Source organism: Sebastes fasciatus, chromosome 10, assembly GCF_043250625.1.
Source record: "Sebastes fasciatus isolate fSebFas1 chromosome 10, fSebFas1.pri, whole genome shotgun sequence".
NCBI classification, from domain to species: Eukaryota; Metazoa; Chordata; class Actinopteri; order Perciformes; family Sebastidae; genus Sebastes; species Sebastes fasciatus.
The window spans coordinates 19,409,466-19,429,123 of record NC_133804.1 but is presented as its reverse complement, the minus strand read 5'-3'; the positions used below and the strand labels follow the sequence as shown (position 1 = coordinate 19,429,123).

Here is a 19,658-nt window from a genome sequence, read left to right as displayed (position 1 = left end):
AAAAGAACTCACTAAATGAGTGTTATAGAACATTAATTCAGTATCTTAGACAAATTAATATAATTGGAAAAATATGAGGTTGTTTGTTTTATTTTGTTTTTTATTTTATTTATTTTTTTGGGATATAGTAATTATTATCCAGACTGATCCACACCTCCAGACCACTTGGTGGCGTTAATGCACCAAATCGTTGTTTGCCAATAAACCTCAAAGAAGAAGAAAGAAGAACATGATTGGTTGCGAAGGACGTGACGTCATCACGTCGTCTCACCCAAACAGCGTTGTCTCCTCAAGAGTTGGGAAGCTACTTTTCATTCTACAATAAGGCTTGAAATCAGTCCGTAAGTACCACACAGTAAAGAATAATCAACCTGTAGACATTCACCTGACATTATGGGAGTAGTTTACAGGTATTTGGAGCGTTTGTCGGCTCTTTACTGCTGAAATAGTTGCTGCTGCTGCTTGTTAACTGCTAACGTTAGCTAGCTGGCTCTGCCATGAAGCACTGGTTCTCTCTCAGTGAGTTCATTGATCAGTACACGTGTTATAAAGTACTCCAGAAAACTATTACTATAGCCAGCGATTAGCCCAACACTGGACTGTCACTCGACACACAAATGAGGAATCCAATTAAGTTTAAAATGTCCCAGCAGCTCTCTTTATAGCTCCAGTCTGTCCCTCACATGTTACATTATTAGTGGTAGACTGGGGCTCCTCTGTCTTTCTGTAACGTTATCTGAGTTTACTGAATGAATTGTATGTTTATTAATGTGACTTGTTAACTATATAACTATACTGCTATACTTTTTGCTGGCCTCTTGTGTGATAGTGATAATACATGTAAAGAGACTTTCTGGTTAAATGAACTTTGTAACTCAGCTTTGGGCAAGCATTTGTCAATACTTTTGACATTTTAAGACTATTTTATGGTCTTTAAAAAGATAAGAAAAGATTAGATAGAACTTTATTAATCCTGAAGGAAATTCTTGTGCCAGAGATTGCTAAAAAATAAAAAATAAATTACAATAAGTTCAAGTGTATAAAATAAAAAAGTACTATTTCTAGCACCAGTGCTTAAAAGAATAACAATTAAGTAAGATACATTTAGTAAAATGAGTAAATAAGATTAGTAAAATAAAAAATGTAAAAAGGAAAATAAGTAATATTGCACATGTTGGACATTAATATTGCACACAATGAACAGTGATATTGCACATGAGAATGTAAAAAGTAGTATTGCACATGATATTGATATTATTGTTGTTGTCGGTGATATTGTGACAACAATACATTTAAATACATACAAATACATCTCTAATATATTGGCAGTATTAGAGATATTGTGACAACTTGTACTGTATATGCATGTAACTTCTCTTTTTAATATGCCGTTATTGCCATATGTTTGTAACATAGACTTTCTCTTGTAGTCATGGCAACAGAGGGTGTGGAAACGACGAGTGAAGATGTTCCGGTACCTGGGAAGGTCAGCACCAGGTTTGACCTGGAGAAGGAGACTGAACTGAGGTTTGAGGTGGAGGCAGGGGAGGCAGCAGAGCAAGTTGAGCTGGAGCTCCTCACGGGAATGGCTGAGGTGTTTGGCTCCGAGCTGAACCGCAACAAGAAGTACACATTTGGACCAGGCTCCAAGATCGCAGTTTTCACCTGGCAAGGCTGCAGTGTGAATCTTTATGGGAAGCCAGAGGTGAGCACCTGGAGGAGGGTCCATGCAGATGTGTGCACTTTTTTATGTGGCCTCTATTTTGGCTTATTTGGTGATTCAACTCACCAATTGGATATGGTATCACATTTAACCCTGTGTGGCTTTGTGAGTTTGACATTTGATGAATGAGAGGCTCAAATAACCAGCGTCTCTCCCTCATCGCCACAGGTGGCTTATGTGTCCAAGGATACTCCCATGCTGCTTTACCTGAACACACATGCTGCCCTGGAACAGATGAGAAAACAAGCAGAGCGGGACAATGAGAGGGGGCCGAGGGTAGGTTTGATTAAAAAATCCTGTTTTCGGGGGTCTTTATATGCAAGCTTTCCAGATCCCATTAAATGCATTTTCCATTGACTTTGAATAATTAATCATCCCTCAGGTGATGGTGGTGGGACCTACAGATGTGGGGAAGTCAACAGTGTGCCGGCTATTATTAAGCTATGCTGTAAGGGTGGGCCGGAGGCCAACACTGGTGGAACTGGATGTCGGACAGAGTGGGGTAAGATGAATTGGAGTTATCATAATAAACATTAACTACAGACTACGGGAATAACCTACTGATATTTTAATTATTTTGCATTGTGTCACACAGACTTATCATCTTGAATTCAGGCAATGTAGAACTACAGCATACACAGCATCTGTGGTATAGAATAATTTAGATGCCTCTGTTTTAACGGCAGTTAAAATAAAGAGTAGTGTAGTATTGCTTGCACAAGATTGATTACAGTGACCTACTGCTTGTGATGTTTATTATCATTTATTGTATCTGGGACTATTGTAAAACGTCACTTTGAGTGCCATAGGTCCATTAAAGAGACAGTGTGTAGGATTTAGCGGCATCTAGTGGTGTGGTTGCAGATTGCAACCAACTGAGTACCCCTCCGCTCACTCCTCCCTTCCCAAGACTGCGGTAACATGAGCCGCAGAGTGCAAAATCGTGGTAATGCTGTTCGCCTCCTTACCATAACAACACTACTTTAGGAGCAACAGAAGTCAGACAGCGGCTGGTGGTTACAGCTCACGTTACTGCAGTTTCACAAGCGTGTCGGAGAACTAGGGTGGCCTTCAGGTTACATAAAAACGTGAAAGGCTCTCGCTAGAATATATGAATATTATATTCGATTTCTGCTTATAGATTCCCTAAATCCTCCACACTGTCCCTTTCATTGGACATATGGCAAACATCGTAGTTAATCATGCCACACTCAAGGTTGTTTTTTAAAAGTGCCATAGGCGACTCAAATCTTATTGTGTAAACTACATTCTGCTCCTCAGGTGTCTGTACCTGGGACCGTGTCGGCACTCTGCATTGAGCGCCCGGCAGACGTGGAGGAGGGTTTCTCAGTCCAGGCTCCTTTGGTCTATCACTTTGGCTCTACTACCCCAGGGACCAACATCAAACTTTACAATAAGGTGAGAAAAGAAAGATTCTGGCTGTTGCGTAACATGACAGAATGAAGCCCACGGCCAAACTACAAATTTAGTCTGCTTTGTCAACAGTTTTTTTTTTTCTCTGCCCAGTTTCATCTGTTCTTTTCTCAAAACATTTAGTTGACGTCATGCCTGGCGGAGGTGTTTTCTCAGCGCTGTGAGGTGAACAGGAAGGCCAGCGTGGGAGGCTGTATCATCAACACTTGCGGCTGGGTCAAGGGCTCCGGATACCAGGCTCTAGTCCACTGTGCCTCCGCCTTCGAGGTGGATGTGGTGCTGGTGCTGGACCATGAGAGGCTCTACAATGAGCTCAAACGAGACCTCCCACACTTTGTACGGGTTGTACTCCTACCCAAGTCCGGAGGGGTGGTGGAGCGCTCCAAGGAGTGCAGGCGGGACACTCGGGACGAGAAGATCCGCGAGTATTTTTACGGCTTCCGTGGAGTGACCTTCTACCCCTTTTCCTATGAAGTGCGTTTCTCAGACGTCCGCATCTACAAGATCGGCGCACCGTCCATCCCGGACTCGTGTTTGCCACTGGGAATGTCTCAGGATGACACACAGCTAAAGCTGGTGCCTGTTACACCGGGGAGAGACCTCACATATCACGTGCTAAGTGTGAGCAGCGCCGAGGATGGAGAGGAAGGTGCTAGAAAGGGTATAGTAGAGAGCCCCGTGTGTGGCTTTATTGTGGTGACTAATGTGGACACGCAAACACAGGTGATGAAAGTGCTGTCCCCAGCGCCCAGACCACTGCCAAGACACACTTTACTCATCATGGACATCCGCTTCATGGACATGAAATGAAGCGTTACACTTTAGAGAAGAGGGCCCTGTTGCAAAAGTAGTGGGAGTCATCCTTGGAGGAGTTCTGTTGAGAAGAAATTTTGTTTCCCAATTGTCTTTTTGTGCTTTGTAGGGACTACAGGTGGCAAAACAGAAAACGATTTAGGCCAGGAAATTGGTAGCTCCTGTAAATAATGCCCCATTTTATAGACCACACTGTACAGATGTTTGGACACAAAGGATGTTTTTATCAGTGCAGGAATTATTTTCTTGATAATCTGTTTTATGAACATTGTGTTCTCTTTGAGTAATAAATGTTTTAAATGTAAAACGTTTGTGTCAATTATACTAAGTTCCATGGTCGCATATTTTCCTATGCTACATATGGACTGTATATCAGTTCATGTTTATTTGCATATGTCCAATACCTAATGCACTGGTTCACAACCTGGGGGTCCCGACCCCCACTAGGGGGCCACCGAAGCTTCGCGGGCTGTCACGAGGCCTTCTTGATTTTAAGGGGTGTAAGATAACTTTTACCCTATATCTCAGCATTTCATTTAATTCTGTCAAAGGAAACTATATGAAATTGTTATTTTTAGAGTTTGAATTATTATTTTTTTAAGAAATAAACAGAATAAGGGCACAGTGAAGACCTGAATACAAGTTATATTCACAGAACCATCCCTCTCTGCTAAACAGCCTCGTCCTGCATTACAACCTCTTAAAGAGCTAATAGAACAATGGCCAAGCATCAGAGAGAAGAAAACACTGAACTTCGAGCCTATTAAGTATGAATGATTGTTAATAAATACATTTTAAAAATACACAATACAGAGAATTGTATTAAAAGTCCCTAAAAATAATAGGAAAAATCATTTCTGATACAATATTCACAGGAAATAATCTGCTCAAAATTCATCCAAATCACTGGTTATGAAAATATTTGTGTCTTTACTTAATAACAACATAATCAAATGTGGGAAAAAGTCTTTACAATTCCATTGCTTCATAGTAGGTTTTGCAAAATATTCTCACAGAGCTTCATCCAACATTGCAAACTTGTTATGACCGTGTCTGTGAAGTGAGAGACGTGTCCTGTCTTCTCTGTTGTATGTATACATCATGTAGTGTTTGTGTCTGTTTGGAAATAAGTGGGGCAAAGGTCACTAAACTGTAGGCTATATCCTAACTGTCATACAGTACCAGTATGGCAGTAACCGTTTAGGAGGACTGCGTTATGAGCTCATTAGCTGTTTATATTGTAAACACCTGCCAGCTCACTGGAGCTCATCACATATTCTACAGTTCCTTGTGCTGTAAATTGGACACATACAGTAACAATATCTCAAATTGAAACAACATATACTGCGTGATGCCCAGACAAATATTGCAAAATTAATTTATGTGCTGATTTTTATATTTAGCATGTTGTCTTTAAAGTTTATTTGCGGTTCTATTGCTCTAAACTTTGGCTTTAATCAGCAGGATGTGGCTTCATCGTAGGTGGGTCTGTTGCGGAGGATTCGAGTTGACCATCTGGGATCTGTGGTGAAAACTTTGCAAAGAAATTGTTTTACCTAAAGACTGTACTATAACTGCTTCCCAATTCACACTGCACATTCATTTTTGTTATTCATATTCACATTCTTTCTTTTTATTATTATTATTTATTTTCTTAATTTTATTTCAATTTTGAATGTTGAAGTTGTTTTCTCTAGTGTACTTAATGAGTTTGTCTATAAGCTCAACTACTTAATAAATTGTTTTTTAAACTATTGTAATTACGAACTGTAAATTACATATATGAAAACAACCTTGAAAAAAGGGAAAAAATAAGTATAAAAAAAATAATTTGGGAGGGTCAAAAGTGACTATAGTTGCAGAAACACAGTTTATGAAGCAAGTGTTCTTCCTCACCGTTTCACAATGAGACGGAAATGTTGCCTTTAAATGTGTTGCAAGGATAATATTTGTGTATTACTTTAACTGAAAAAACAAGCGATTTGGATGAATTTTAAGCAGATTATTTCCTGTGAATATTATATCAGATATGAGTTTTCCTATTATTTTTAGGGACTTTAAATACAATTCTCTGTATTGTGTAAGACAGGACACGTCTCCCACTTCACAGACACGTTCATAATAAGTTTGCAACGTTGGATGAAGCTCTGTGAGAATATTTTGCAAAACATACTATGAAGCAATGGAACTGTCAAGACTTTTCCCCACGTTTGATTATGTTATAATTAAGTAAAGACACACAAATATTTTCATAACCAGTCCATTAGTCTAGTGGTTCCCAAGCGTTTTCATTACGGGACCCTTTTTCTATCATTGAATAAACTGACGACCCCTGATTAAGTGACATAATTTATGAATATTTCATATTGTATTCAATGCATAACAATAACAGTACAGAACAACTGATAAACTGTACTATTATTAACCCAAATAGTGAATGCAATAACTGTAGGAAGTTGTGTAAAACAAGCGATTTGGATGAATTTTGAGCAGATTATTTCCTGTGAATTTTGTATCAGAGATCAGTTTTCCTATTATTTTTAGGGACTTTTAATACAATTCTCTGTATTGTGTATTTTTTATAATTTATTGACAATCCTTCATACTCAGAAGTTCAGTGTTTTCTACTCTCTGATGCTTGGCCATTGTTCTATTAGCTCTTTAAGAGGTTGTAATGCAGGACGAGGCTGTTTAGCAGAGAGGGAAGGTTCTGTGAATATAACTTGTGTTCAGGTCTTCACTGTGCCCTTATCCTGTTTATTTCTTAAAATAATAATAATTAGTTAAAACCTAAATAGTGAACGCAATAACTGCAGGAAGTTGTGTAAAACAAGCGATTTGGATGAATTTTGAGCAATTATTTCCTGTGAATATTGAATCAGAGATGAGTTTTCCTATTATTTTTAGGGACTTTTAATACAATTCTCTGTATTATGTATTTTTTTAAATTTATTAACAATCATTCATACTTAATAGGCTCTAAAGTCAGTGTTTTCTTCTCTCTCTAACATTTATGTGGTAATAAAATATATGAAGGTGACAGTAAATCAATACTGTGATGACACAGTCTGATGTGTTTCCTGAGCCCAGCCTGCTCGGCCTCTGATTGGCTGCTCAGCCCACCTGAGGGACGACGGGCTACTTCCGGGATTCCGATGTGTCGGCCTAGCCAGCGAGCTAACTGGTCTGCTAGCGGCTAACTGAAGGAGCACCGGAACGACCCACAACACCTCGACAGGACAGACAGCTCACATGTTCCTCAACAGGTATGTCCTGCTTTGTTTTTACCTGGTGACTGTCTACCTGAACGGAGCTGCATTTATCTTAGAAAGACGTCATATGAAATGTTAGCTGAGCCAGGTGAGCTAACTCTGCTAGCTGTGGGAAAGGACTGAGCAGTGTCGCAAACAAACTTCAGAGGTACGAGCTGTAAGAAGTATAGGTGGTGTTTAAACATGTCTTTATTTAATTCAACATTATTAGAGTGGAGCTAAAACATCGCAGTGTGATTTTACTTCGTTTTAAAGAGATAAAATGAAGGTTTTAATGAGGTTTATTGAGCTGGTTGTCTTGTCCTAGCTAGCACTGCTCTGGCCTGTTGGTCTGTTTCAACAGTATGATCAAAGATATCAATCAAATGGTTTATAGATTGAAACAACACATCAGATAAACATTAACCTTTTAAATCAAAGCTTTCCTGTTTGCTGCTGCCTTTTATTAAACCAGATAATGGTCTTATATACTGCACTAGAGCTTTTACTCTTCTGTGTTTTACTCTATTTTAGCTTTTATTTTTATTTTCTAATCTTTAATGTTTTTATAACTGTTTTAATTATGTCTTAATGTTCTTTTTGCACTTTGTGTCAATGTTCTTGTATGTTTATGTAAAGCACTTTGAATTGAAAAGTGCTATACAAATAAAGCTGCCTTGCAAAGGGTAGTAAGTCAATCAAATGGTTTATAGATTGAAACAACACATCAGATAGACATTAACCTTTTAAATCAAAGCTTAAAACCTTCCTGTTTGCTGCTGCTGCCTTTTATTAAACCAGATAATTATCTTATACTGCACTAGAGTTTTACTCTTGTGTGTTATTACTCTATTTTAGCTTCTATCCTATAGCTTTTATTTCAACCTTGTGTTTATTTTCTAATCTTTAATGTTTTTATAACTGTTTTAATTATGTCTTAATGTTCTTTTGCACTTTGAATTGCCCTGTTGTTGAAATGTGCTATACAAATAAAGCTGCCTTGCAAAAGGTAGTAACTCAATCAAATGGTTTACATTGAAACAACACATCAGATAGACATTAGTTAGTGTGTCACTGCTGGGAACATGGATTATACTCATAACACCACTAGCTGGCTTTGCAAGCTGCAGATTGTTGGTGACATGACAGACAGGCTCGACATGGAGATTTTAGGATTAACATCCATTATAGGAGGTGGTGGTGGAGGGGCAGGTGAGATGATTAACAACACTGACACTGTGCCACGGCCGCTGTATTTTGTTAGTATTACTTGGTGATTGTTGAAGAAAGAGGGGTGTGTCCAAACTATCAGGTTACACCTTATAGATCCGTGTCCAGTGTGTGTGTTTGTGTGTGTGTGTGTGCACACCTCACTACTTCTTCTTCACCTGGAGATGAGGGAAATTAATCTGAGGCGTCCAGGCTCATCACAGATCTTTGTCTCCGTGTTGTTTTGAATTTTCCAGAAGTGGGAGGTGTTTTCATTTGACATCCTGAGGGCATTTTACGGTAACATCTGTGTTTAACAACAGCAGCAGGCTGTTGAGCAACTGTGTTTATGAGTAATGGTGAGAAATGCACAGGCACTTAGTTAATAAAGAGTTGGTTAGTCATCCTGATTGTTGTGAAACCGAAACCTCTGCTTCTCTTATCGATACCTCTGTCTCCTCTTCCTCCTGTAACCTAACAATTAAATTTACTATTGACAGTGAAGCTTAAACCTGAAAAATGAAACATAGATAGTTTCATAAACAGTGTTATTGTTAGGCAAGGCAGCTTTAATTGTATAGCACATTTCAGCAACAGGGCAATTCAAAGTGCTTTACATAAACATTCAAGAACATTGCAACAAAGTGCAAAAGAACATTAAGACATAATTAAAACAGTTATAAAAACATTAAAGATAATAAAATAAAAACAAGCTAAAAATAAAAGCTATTGGATAGAAGCTAAAATAGAGTATGACACACCAGAGTAAAAGCTCTAGTGCAGTATAAGATCATTATTTGGTTTAATAAAAGGCAGCAGCAAACGAACATTTTAAGCTTTGATTTAAAAGGCTAATAGCTATCTGATGTGTTGTTTCAATCTAAACCATTTGATTGAGTTTTTTCCCCTACAATGGCCCTAATACGCCGTCGCACTATTGATTATCGAAATAACTGCCAATTAATCCTATCAAGTACTTCAGCTGTAATTATTGGCAACATTGGTTTTTGCCCACTGACTGTAATTTTTATTTTATTTTTAACAGGGGCATCCAGCAGCTGACCCACAGAGCCCGTGGGTAAAAGAAGACAGGGGGACAAAGAGGAAAAAAAGGACTAAAATGCATCAGACTACATAACATCACTGCTGCACATGGCTTTGTTTAAGAAATGCAAAATGGGAAAGGAGGTCTATCTGCAGAGAATTTGGAGATGGGAGAGGTCTCTACACCCAGACCCGGCCAAGTGCGGTGACACCTCGATGACATACACAGGGCTTCTTTTTGGATTGAGTTGATTTTGTCCCCATATTGACACAAAGACTGAAGGCAGGGGTCTCACAAGAACCAGGGGACTCTGCTTGGCTGTTTGAGCTGTTTTACTTGTAAAGGCAAGGCTAGACATCATTTTTTAAAACATTTTTTTTTAATCAGCTTTTTGAAATTCCAGCTGGACTTTTGTTTGACGCAGCTTCCCGCAAGTGGTTTAAAAGTGAATTTGTTTGTTTAGTTGTTTTCCCCTGCTGACTTAGTTTGAAACGCTGGAACTGTTCCTTCTGCCGCCATCCTCAGTTTCTTCCACCCACCCAGTGCCTAAATAAGCCCTCTCGGGACAATCACAGAAGTCATCAGCAGCTGCTGCGCTCAATCCTCTGCCTGTTCTCCTCTATGTGCTTCTGCTCTTGGCCTGCTGGCTATCCACCCACTACCTCTTTAATTTTCTGCTCTTTTGTTATTATATTCATTTTCTCTGAGAGGCATAATCAAGCACAGTGGCGAGCATTAAATGTAAACACTGAGTTTCGGTTGTGGAGAGAAACCTAGATTGCTCCGGTTTTAGTCCCGTCTGTGCTTTTGTGTTCAAGCACAGAAGTGTTACGGTTGCACTGGTGCCAGTGAGCAGTAAGATTAGATTTATTTATATTCTTGCACCAAATACAGTTACATTAAAGCCATACAAAAATATTTATGAATTACCTACACATATTTTTGTATCACATTGCTCTTGTATAGTTTTGCATTTATAAACCTCTAAGATTATGCACACAAATTAAATATTTACAAGCTGTACACTTGCAAGTAAAGCTGTATATTGCTGTATAAAAAAAAATATCCTCTTATTTTGAGTGACTATATTAGTGCCAGGAGACATTTAGTGTCTGGACACAGAGAATCCCTCATGTTCCCATTCAGTTGCTGCTTTGCATAGTGTTTTCTTTTCCTGTGTGTAGTCATGGCCCCTCCTCCCAAACAAACACCATATTTGCCATTTTGACCAGTAAAGCACCCTTTACAGTAGGTAGACCGGAGATATCTACCTCTCTCTGTCTGTCTTCCTCCCCTCTCTCTCTGTCTCTGATGCCGGGCTTCAGTGGTGGGGGGGTTGGGGGAGGAGTAGGTGTCCCTGCTTCTGCTCCTCCCCGTCCATTTCGTCCCAGCCGATATGTCCCGGTGTCTGCAGCCACCACGTTCCTCGTCGGATCCACAACCCTCTTCTTCTGCTTCACGTAAGTATCTGTTTCTTGCTCATATGCGCAAACATGGTTCAAAAGGACCTACATGTATGTACACACTCCGCATAACTAATAATGTTTGTACATATTTGTGTGTTCTAAAGGCATGTGTCAATATCTCTACGCGTCCTGTTTTATATGAAGACATCCTGTTGTTTGTTTAACTTTATTTATTCAGAGAAAGTTTAGTGAGCAAACCCGTCCTCTATTCAGCAATACTTCACACAGTTCCTCACAGTTACACCTGTGAGCTCCCCATTTACTGAGCAGCTTCAGCGCAGCTGTTTAGGTGGTAAATCGCCTTGTACAAAGGCTTGTCAGCAGTTTTTGATGGAGTGTGTGGAGTGCTACTTGCTCATTTTCCCCATCTGTTTATTGCCAGCAAGTGCAGGGGATCGAATTATGTAGTAGTCCAGTAGTTATGGCAATAATATGTTAAACTGTAATTTTATTTTCATGCTGTCCAGGTGCCCATGGTTGTCAGAGTATTTCTCTTCTGTCATTCCCATCTACATTGCCGTGATCTTCCTCTTCACCCTTGCCAATTTCTGTATGGCCACTTTCATGGACCCTGGAGTCTTCCCCAGAGGTAAACACATGTGGACACATGTTGGTATACAAGTCTAGAAAGTTAATTATCACATACTAACATATTCAATGCCTTTGAGTACATGATAGATAAACTACGACTGAAAAGAATCATCAGTAATGACCGTGATCCATTAGTAAAATGACTGAAATAGTGTCACACAGTACAGGGAGATCATATGATCAGGTACTATGATGTTTGTACAGTCTCAGTGTTTGTGTCTGTTGTCTTCAGCGGAGGAGGATGAGGACAAAGAGGATGATTTCCGCGCTCCACTCTATAAGACGGTGGAGATCAAAGGAATCCAGGTGCGCATGAAGTGGTGCTCGACCTGCCGCTTCTACCGCCCACCGCGATGCTCGCACTGCTCAGTCTGCGACAACTGTGTGGAGGTACACACAAACACACACATACACACACACACGCACACACACACACACACACACTATAACATGGGCTTGAAATATGAGTCCTAATTATAATTTTTTTTAATTTCACACACATTATTATATAAATATGAGTGAATGTTATCCAGGGAAATTGGGTGGAACAGGGTGACGTTTTTGATTATCTATGCTCATTTTGCCTTTTTAAATATGAAACACATTCTGTCCTTTTGTAATATTTTGAAAACGAATGTATCCCGATATCAACAGTCTAAAAACACTACTTCATTTAGTTTGCATTACATATGCTGTACCTGTGTGTGTAATGTGTCTATTAGATTTAATAGCAAGTCCTAATTTCCCAGTAAACTTTAATAAAGTGTAGTGTGATTTGACTGCTCTACCTAGATTTGTAGTTTTCCATGTGTGAGCGTGGGAGATAGAAATTGTTTGATTTTGATGTATTGTAGTTGTTCTTTGTCATCATCATTTTCCTCTCTGTTATATCCTCACTGGTGCTTGCACACGGTTTTCTCTCAGGATTTTGACCACCACTGTCCTTGGGTGAACAACTGCATTGGTCGGAGGAATTACCGCTATTTCTTCCTCTTCCTGATATCACTCACCACCCACATCGTGAACGTATTTGGCTTTGGCTTGGTTTATGTCCTGCACCACCGCCAGCACCTGGACACGCCACACGCTGCCGTTACGTATCCTTCACGTGGCACACTGCGGCCACGAAGATGCCGGACAAATTATGAGACTTTCTTTTCACATTTTATTTGCAGAGGTTGATTTGTAGCCTGATATTTGCTGGGTTTGTTGTAACCTCCTTGACCCTCTCCTCCCAGTATGGCTGTAATGTGTGTGGCCGGTCTGTTTTTTGTCCCAGTCGCTGGCCTGACTGGGTTCCACATGGTGTTGGTGGCCCGCGGTAGGACCACAAATGAACAGGTACATGCAGCAGTATCAAATCCTGCATCATTGAATTCATCATTATTGTTGGTGTCCCTGTGAGCTGCAACATTTTTCTCTCCTCCTCCCTCTCTCTGCAGGTGACAGGGAAGTTTCGGGGAGGCGTTAACCCTTTCACCAACGGCTGCATGAGGAACATTTCTCATGTGCTCTGCAGCTCCCTGGCTCCCAGGTCAGCCTTCCTCTCTCTTCTGCACTCAACCGTTTACTCCCTTTCCAGCCTCCTCTTTTATTGTTCTAACTTGTCTGTTTAGTTATTGGAATATATGAGAGCAAGCGTTCAGTGTGAGTGGCCACTGGTGTTAGATTATGTTTGTCAATAGAGCAACATACTGCTAAGCCTTTTGTTTAATGCTTGTGTCATTTCACATGTCATTCATGTCCCTCTCACAGATACATGGGCCGGTTGCGGAGCCCTAAGGCAGTGGATGTACAGCCACCATTTCTTAGACCGCCCCTCACTGAGGCCCAGCTAGAAGCAAAGGTCCTGGACAACGGCATCCAGAATGACCGACACAGCAACAGGGTGAGTGATACTAAATTCAACAATCGCACAAAAACGATGTGGAAGTTTAGATATAGGAACAGAGATTCTCAATGATTATCACGTTATTCAAGAGTTAGTGGTATATACTGTATGCTTGACTGTATACGTTGTTGCTGTGTGATAAAAAAGTCTGAGTGACAGGTGCGTAAGATCAAAAACTCTATAGACCTGAAAAGAAAACCAAAGAATCCCAAACACTTTCCATCACTTGAGCTCTTTGAGTACTTTATAAACACTACATTTTGGTCCACAAAATTCATACAGATAAAACCTAGTGAGTTCAAGTGGTGGACAGTGTGCAGGATTCTTTGGTTTTCTTTTCATGTTTAAATCCTGAAAGGTGAGGAGCAACACAGAAAATAACTGTGAAGAGGCAGCTGATGTGTTGGTGCTGCAGCCGTTGGCCTGGATACCGGTTGTAATTCTGCACACTTTCCAGTTAATATAGACAAAATAACATATTCTGAACTCCGCAGTTCTGCTTTTCCTCTCCGTATTTGAAAACCTCATGTCTTATGTCTCAGTTATCCAATGGAAACATTCTTAAACAGTCCTTTTAAACTGTCTTTAAACAAAATGATAAAACATGGGGCTTGAAGGTTTGTCAGTGTGCTGCTATTCTACAAATGATCTCAATGTATAAACTGTTTTCAGAACAGAGAAACAGCACACAAAGTCAGTTAACAGTTAAATCCCGATGCCATGTTGGAAGATTTGAATAATTAATGAAGATATCCAAGCTGTGCCAGCTTTGTGTAATATTATGCATGGTTTTGGAGAGGTGTGAGAGAAATTGATTTAGAGATAATTGCAGGTAACAGGTCAGTTCCCATGCTAAGCTTTGCAGGTGTGTGACAGGTTTGCAAATCTGGGAACGTGCAGGACAGAAGATGAAAAACGACTCCCTGCTTTGCTCATTTGTTAAAACATTTTAATAATATTTCTTTCTTTCTTTTCTCCACTGCGTATGCACACTGTATTTCACACACTGAATAAGAGCATATAATACAAGAAAACCCTACCTCATCTGGATAATGAAGTACATGTGTTAGCAGCTGCTTAAGAGGGCGGTCAGACTAAAAATAGTTTGAGCACATCAGTGAGTTTATCAGATGCCAAAACGTTGAACTATGGTTTATGAAACAGGACTTCATAACTCCCAAGAAGTTGTTATGGCAACAACCATTCCATCGTTTGTTGCAGCAACTATAAGGTAAACAATAGAAGTACACCGCTCAAGTTGCAAAGTAATCTACCTGCAATATGTGTGCATTGGCAGACGATGTTGCTTTGTCTTTCAGGAATGGGTTTTTGATTCCGTGCTATTGTCAGTCTGAACACGGCCTGATACTGTGTGTCTGCTCACATGACTCCTCTGTGTGTCTCCTCCAGTCTAAGAGCAGTCTAGATCAGATGGAGAGCCAGTCAGCTGATGCAGAGCCTCCACCTCCTCCAAAGCCAGAGCTTCGTTACCCGGGCCTGCCCCGAGCGGACACAGAGGGTGAGACACACACACACACACACACACAATACAGAAGTGAACCTATCTAGATGCAGGTATATCACCTGACCATCAATTGCAGCTCAGGTGTTTTCACGTGAACGGATGACTGTTTGTTTAGTAATCACAAACACGCCTCCTTCAAATGTCACTTTTGGTTTCTTGCCACACAGAAAGCAGCTTGTTGACTGAAGCTCCACCTACACCGTCGATGTACAAGTACCGACCAGCCTTCAACAGCCCAGGAAGGAACCACACTGCCCTCACACACCCCAACAAGGTACAAGTCGATATACACCTGCACAGACCTCAAGGTACTGGGTATAAACTATTCACATAACATTATGTAGATACTGTATATTAAGGCTGTGTCTGAAATCACTCACTGGTAAGACTCATGTGTATCTAAATATATTCTTTTAAATACAAACAACCTTGTTGATTTTTACATAGCAAGCTTGTTTTAGCAAAAACACAGTGGGATGTGGTTAACCTTACTGCACGAAAAGAAGTGAAGAGAGCAGAAAATATCCCATGGATTACTGTAACAGTTGGTCTGGCGGCCCTTCTAATTTCCTTTGTGGTTAATACCATGCCCCTCTTTTTTGTTTTTACTTTGAATTGATCATTCAGTGGCCATCGGTCGATCAGTAAGTCTCAGCTAGTGTCATCTGTGTGTATCCCTTTGGCTGTCTCTGTGTGTTTGAGTGGATCTATCCTTTCCCCTGAGACTGCATTGACTGGATTGTGTAGTTCATGTACCGTTATGTATTTGTATTTCCATTTATGTGTTGATACACACACAGTCTTTGACATGCAGTGTCAGTGCTTGTTCCAGCCAGTCAATGTTTCCAGTCCAGTAGTGTGATGATGGAGTAGAGCACCGGTCAAGCATCCAATTTCTCCCCACCACTCTTTATTTCTGTTAGAATCTGTAGAAAATGTTTTTTTACGCGATGTTATCTGTTCCTGAGGTAACATGGGGATTTTCATCTTTGTCCCCCCCCCTTCACTCCTGCCTTCATCTTCATCACACTTCCTCCCTCTTCTCTACCTTTTGTTTCTCCTCCTCTCAGATGATCCGTGGGGAGAGTCTCGACTCTCCGTCTCCCTCCATCCTCCAGTCCAGCCGTCAGCCTAGCTACCGCTCGGAGCCGAGCAGCCTGGACGGGACCACAGTGGTGGGGGGAGGTGTAGGGGCGCGCAGAGGGGGAGGGGAAAGGGGTGAGGGCCCCGGAGGCCCAGGCGGGACTGCTGGGGTGATGCCGGGGGGCATGTCAGGCTACTCCCTGACTGGGCGCTCCTACACCTCCTACCCATCCTCTCTGGTTCTGTCCACTGGCGGCTCTCGCTCCTCCAGCCTGCGCTCAGCGCACACGGCACATAACCCGCTGGCCACGCTCCAATCGGAGGGCACCACAGACACCAGCTACAAAAGCCTGGCTAATCAAACGCCTCGGAATGGCAGCCTGTCCTACGACAGCCTTCTGACACCATCCGAGAGCCCAGAGTTCGAGTCGGCCGCTCACGAGCTGTCGCCGCAGAAGCCTCGCGCTCCGTTTCCCTCAGCGACTATAACAGGCCAGCCTGAGGTGGTGTCACCCAGTAGCCCGCTGCAGGGCTACACGTCGCCCTTCCTCTCGGCTCAGATCGCCCAGCAGAGGGAGGGGCAGCTGCTCCAGGGCTCTGCCACTTTCTCCTCCCCCCACAGGGCCTACCTGCGTGCCGTCAGCCCGCCCCCTTCCTCCCCCTCTGGGCCTCCTGAGATCCAGCACCTGCTCCTGCACAACCAGGACTCTTCTTCCCGAGCCCCTCGTAACCTTTCCTCCTCATCCTCTTCCCCTGGGGCTCGCTCACTAGAGCCCCCGGTGTCCCCGCCACCTCGCGGCCTCTCCCTCGGCAAGTCCCAGTCTTACATTGGAGAGGCGGGGCCTCAGCACAAGCCTCGGGTCGCAGGAGGAGGCATTGTGCTGGGAGGGGGAGGAGCCGGAGGAGGGCAACAGGCTCCACAGTGAGTAGTGATCCATCGCCAGATCCGTCAGCCTGCTACTCGTCCTCCTCCTTCTCCTTTTCCTCCTAATTCTCTTCTTCCTCCCTGGTTTGTGTCAGCCTTCCTCTTCCTCCTTGATCTGTGTGAGTCTTCCTTTTCCTCCTTCACGGTTTACAGTCTTTGCTTGTTTAGTGTGTGTGGATGTTTTATTGGTTTAGTAAAGCATGTCAGTATGTGTTTAGCTCTGTGAAAGCATGCCTAACCAAGCTGCTGTTTACTTCTGTCCTGTAGCCTTTTCTGTCCTCGTCCTTTTCTCACTCACTTAGTTTGTTACCAAATGCCTTACAAGATCGACGGTAGAGAAACATTTTGCTGTTTGTGCTTGTTTGTTGTTATTTTTTAAGTAGAACCACTCACCTCCACATCCATGTATCCTCTTGTCCTCACCCCTGATCTGTCTCCCCCCGCTCCTCTCCCATCCCCCTCCTGATGGCTGTCCAACCAGATCCACCTCTCGTCCCGTCTTGGCCAATCACACCACATCCAAACCAGGGGGCGGAGTGAAGAAGGTGACAGGCGTCGGAGGGACCACTTACGAGATATCGGTTTGAGTGACAGACATCCTTCCCGGTCTATCACGAGGAGGGGGGAAACGTCACTGGACTACTTCCACTTGTCTCTTACCTGAGCTGGACATTATTCACGACTGCAGGCTCCTGAGAAATGACTGTTTTCCGCTACAGGACTCGAGGAGCAGGCCCGTCTGGTACTCACTTTGTTATATTTGTAACGCCACTGGCCACTCTTCTCTGCTAGCCTTTCAGATTTGAACAAAGAGTAAAAGGAGGACGCTTAATTTTTTTCACAGGATCAAGTCGTCTCCATCTAGCCACTTTGTGAGCCATAGACTGATGTGACTGTATCATCACGGCTGGGTACAGATACGTCTATAGAACACGCATAGCTATTCAATGATTTGCTGTTTTATTTGGTACATTAGCACACAGAGTTTTGACCACCGTGTCCGACACTTAAGGAAAGGATGGCCTTTATCCAGTGGATGTAGAACTTAAAGAAGGGGAGGATTTAGGATTTCTGTTGACCAATAGAAACGTCTTCTCCGCAGTCAGAACGGACCACACAACCTGTTTTAAGAGTCCAACCTATAAACACAGTATCATTTTAGTTTTATAAATCTTTTTTCTTTTTTTCTTTTTTAAATATTGTTTTATATAAATGTATAAACAGATTATTATTGGGTCAACTTGTCAGGTATTGAAGATGACTAAAGGGTGGCAGATGTACTGTGTGTAATTATTCATGAAAGCGATTTTTCAAATCAGTTGCCTGTTTTTATTTAATGGCTGCATCAGCCACTCATGAGCTCTTGCTGGAGTTTTCATCGTCCAAAGAGAATGATGATCGTTTGGCGGACAGCTTAAAGTGGCAAATATAATTGAGCTTAATTTTTTTCTGAAAGCCACAAAGAAATTCTGAATCACGATTGCAGCACAAGCATCTTTGTGGAATGTACGCTTGTAATGTTTATGCTAGAGACATTATGCAAACTCTGTTAGTAGCTTTAAGATCATCGTATGTCTTTTTGGTGTTTTTCTTTTTCTTTCTTTTCTGTAATGTTTTGTCTGTCAAGATGCTAGCAGAACCTTAAACCTTTAACAGATGGCCAGCCAAATAGGGGCAGCGAGGGAAGGGCTTATTTATTTCATCAGACAAGACAACCTTGTAGTTTTGGGCACAATTTCAAACCAGTCTCTACCAGTTTGTTCTTTTTTTTCAAGAAAAAAAGAGCAAGTATGAATATTTTGTATGAAAAAGACTTTATAAATGAAATTGTAAATGCGATATGCCACTGAATAGAATTTCAAGGAGGGACTGGTTTGCAGTTGGAGACTGTGTTGATTGTTTTTTTTGCCTTGAGACCATTCATAGAGAAGCATGCGCATTATTTTTTTTTCTATTGGTTTGTATTTTTTACACTTTTCTGAGGAAAACATGTAAGGCAGATTTAGATTTGTTTGATTGACTTTTAAAACTTCTGTCAAGATATAGTTAATTTTTTTTTTACCCATTACCATGTTAAGAAAGGAATAATTAGAGGGAGGGAGGTGTGTATGGGTTTTCACGATTGGGCATTACAGTTAAGGTTTTATTTATTTTATTGTTTTCTATCAGTGGTGTTAGCAGTAGAATGTCAAAGCTGGCTGAATGTAACACGTCTTTGGGGGGAAAAGTACACGCTTGAAGCACACAAGTATCAACCCAAACGACCGTGTTACAAGTTTTTCAACCCTCCCAGTCTTCAGTGTGCATGTGACTTTTGTTTGTCGTGCTGAATGCTTCACTGGCGTGCGTACTTGTGAGAATATCGTCAAAAGCCCACCTGGTTGATGTGTGGGTGGCAACAAGAAAAGAAGCATCTTTTAAAGATCACAGGCAGCCGTCGTACAGAGATAAAGACAACCTGTGTTACTTTTCTTCCCGCTCTGGCCATGGACAGTGGCCACTGAACAATTTGAAACTATGTGAGTACAGTAAGTATACTTCTATGTGAGATAAAATATCGCTATTGTGGGCTGTGATGAATGGAACGAGTTTCACAAATATCTGTAACGAGTACATTAAAAGACATTTCCAAAATGGCCTTATAAAGAATTTTTAAAAAGATGTCTTCTCAGAATAAAAAGGTCAAACTGATGAAAAACTGA

General features: G+C 41.5%; 2 protein-coding genes across 4 annotated transcripts; both read left to right on the top strand.

The window, feature by feature from the left end:
• The first annotated feature begins 181 nt into the window (after positions 1 to 181).
• Positions 182 to 4,277, top strand: clp1 (cleavage factor polyribonucleotide kinase subunit 1). Of its 2 annotated transcripts, none has more exons than XM_074648758.1 (6): positions 182 to 341; positions 1,431 to 1,705; positions 1,892 to 1,999; positions 2,106 to 2,225; positions 3,005 to 3,142; positions 3,281 to 4,277. In XM_074648758.1, exons 2-6 carry the CDS (start codon positions 1,433 to 1,435, stop codon positions 3,965 to 3,967), a joined length of 1,326 nt encoding a protein of 441 aa, XP_074504859.1. In that variant the 5' UTR covers positions 182 to 341; positions 1,431 to 1,432; the 3' UTR covers positions 3,968 to 4,277. The 2 variants fall into 2 exon arrangements, with proteins under 2 accessions (XP_074504859.1, XP_074504858.1); XM_074648757.1 differs by lacking the exon at positions 182 to 341 and adding an exon at positions 373 to 519.
• A 2,799-nt stretch (positions 4,278 to 7,076) lies between these two features.
• LOC141775413 (palmitoyltransferase ZDHHC5-B-like) lies at positions 7,077 to 19,654 on the top strand. 2 transcript variants are annotated; one of them, XM_074648752.1, is made up of 12 exons: positions 7,077 to 7,236; positions 9,476 to 10,935; positions 11,409 to 11,530; positions 11,765 to 11,922; positions 12,457 to 12,629; positions 12,771 to 12,873; positions 12,975 to 13,066; positions 13,288 to 13,420; positions 14,834 to 14,942; positions 15,116 to 15,222; positions 16,019 to 16,953; positions 17,438 to 19,654. In XM_074648752.1, the coding sequence occupies exons 2-12, from the start codon at positions 10,787 to 10,789 to the stop codon at positions 17,541 to 17,543; spliced, it is 2,187 nt and encodes a 728-aa protein (XP_074504853.1). In that variant the 5' UTR covers positions 7,077 to 7,236; positions 9,476 to 10,786; the 3' UTR covers positions 17,544 to 19,654. The 2 variants fall into 2 exon arrangements, with proteins under 2 accessions (XP_074504853.1, XP_074504854.1); XM_074648753.1 differs by having other exon boundaries at positions 17,052 to 19,654.
• The last annotated feature ends 4 nt before the right edge of the window (positions 19,655 to 19,658 follow it).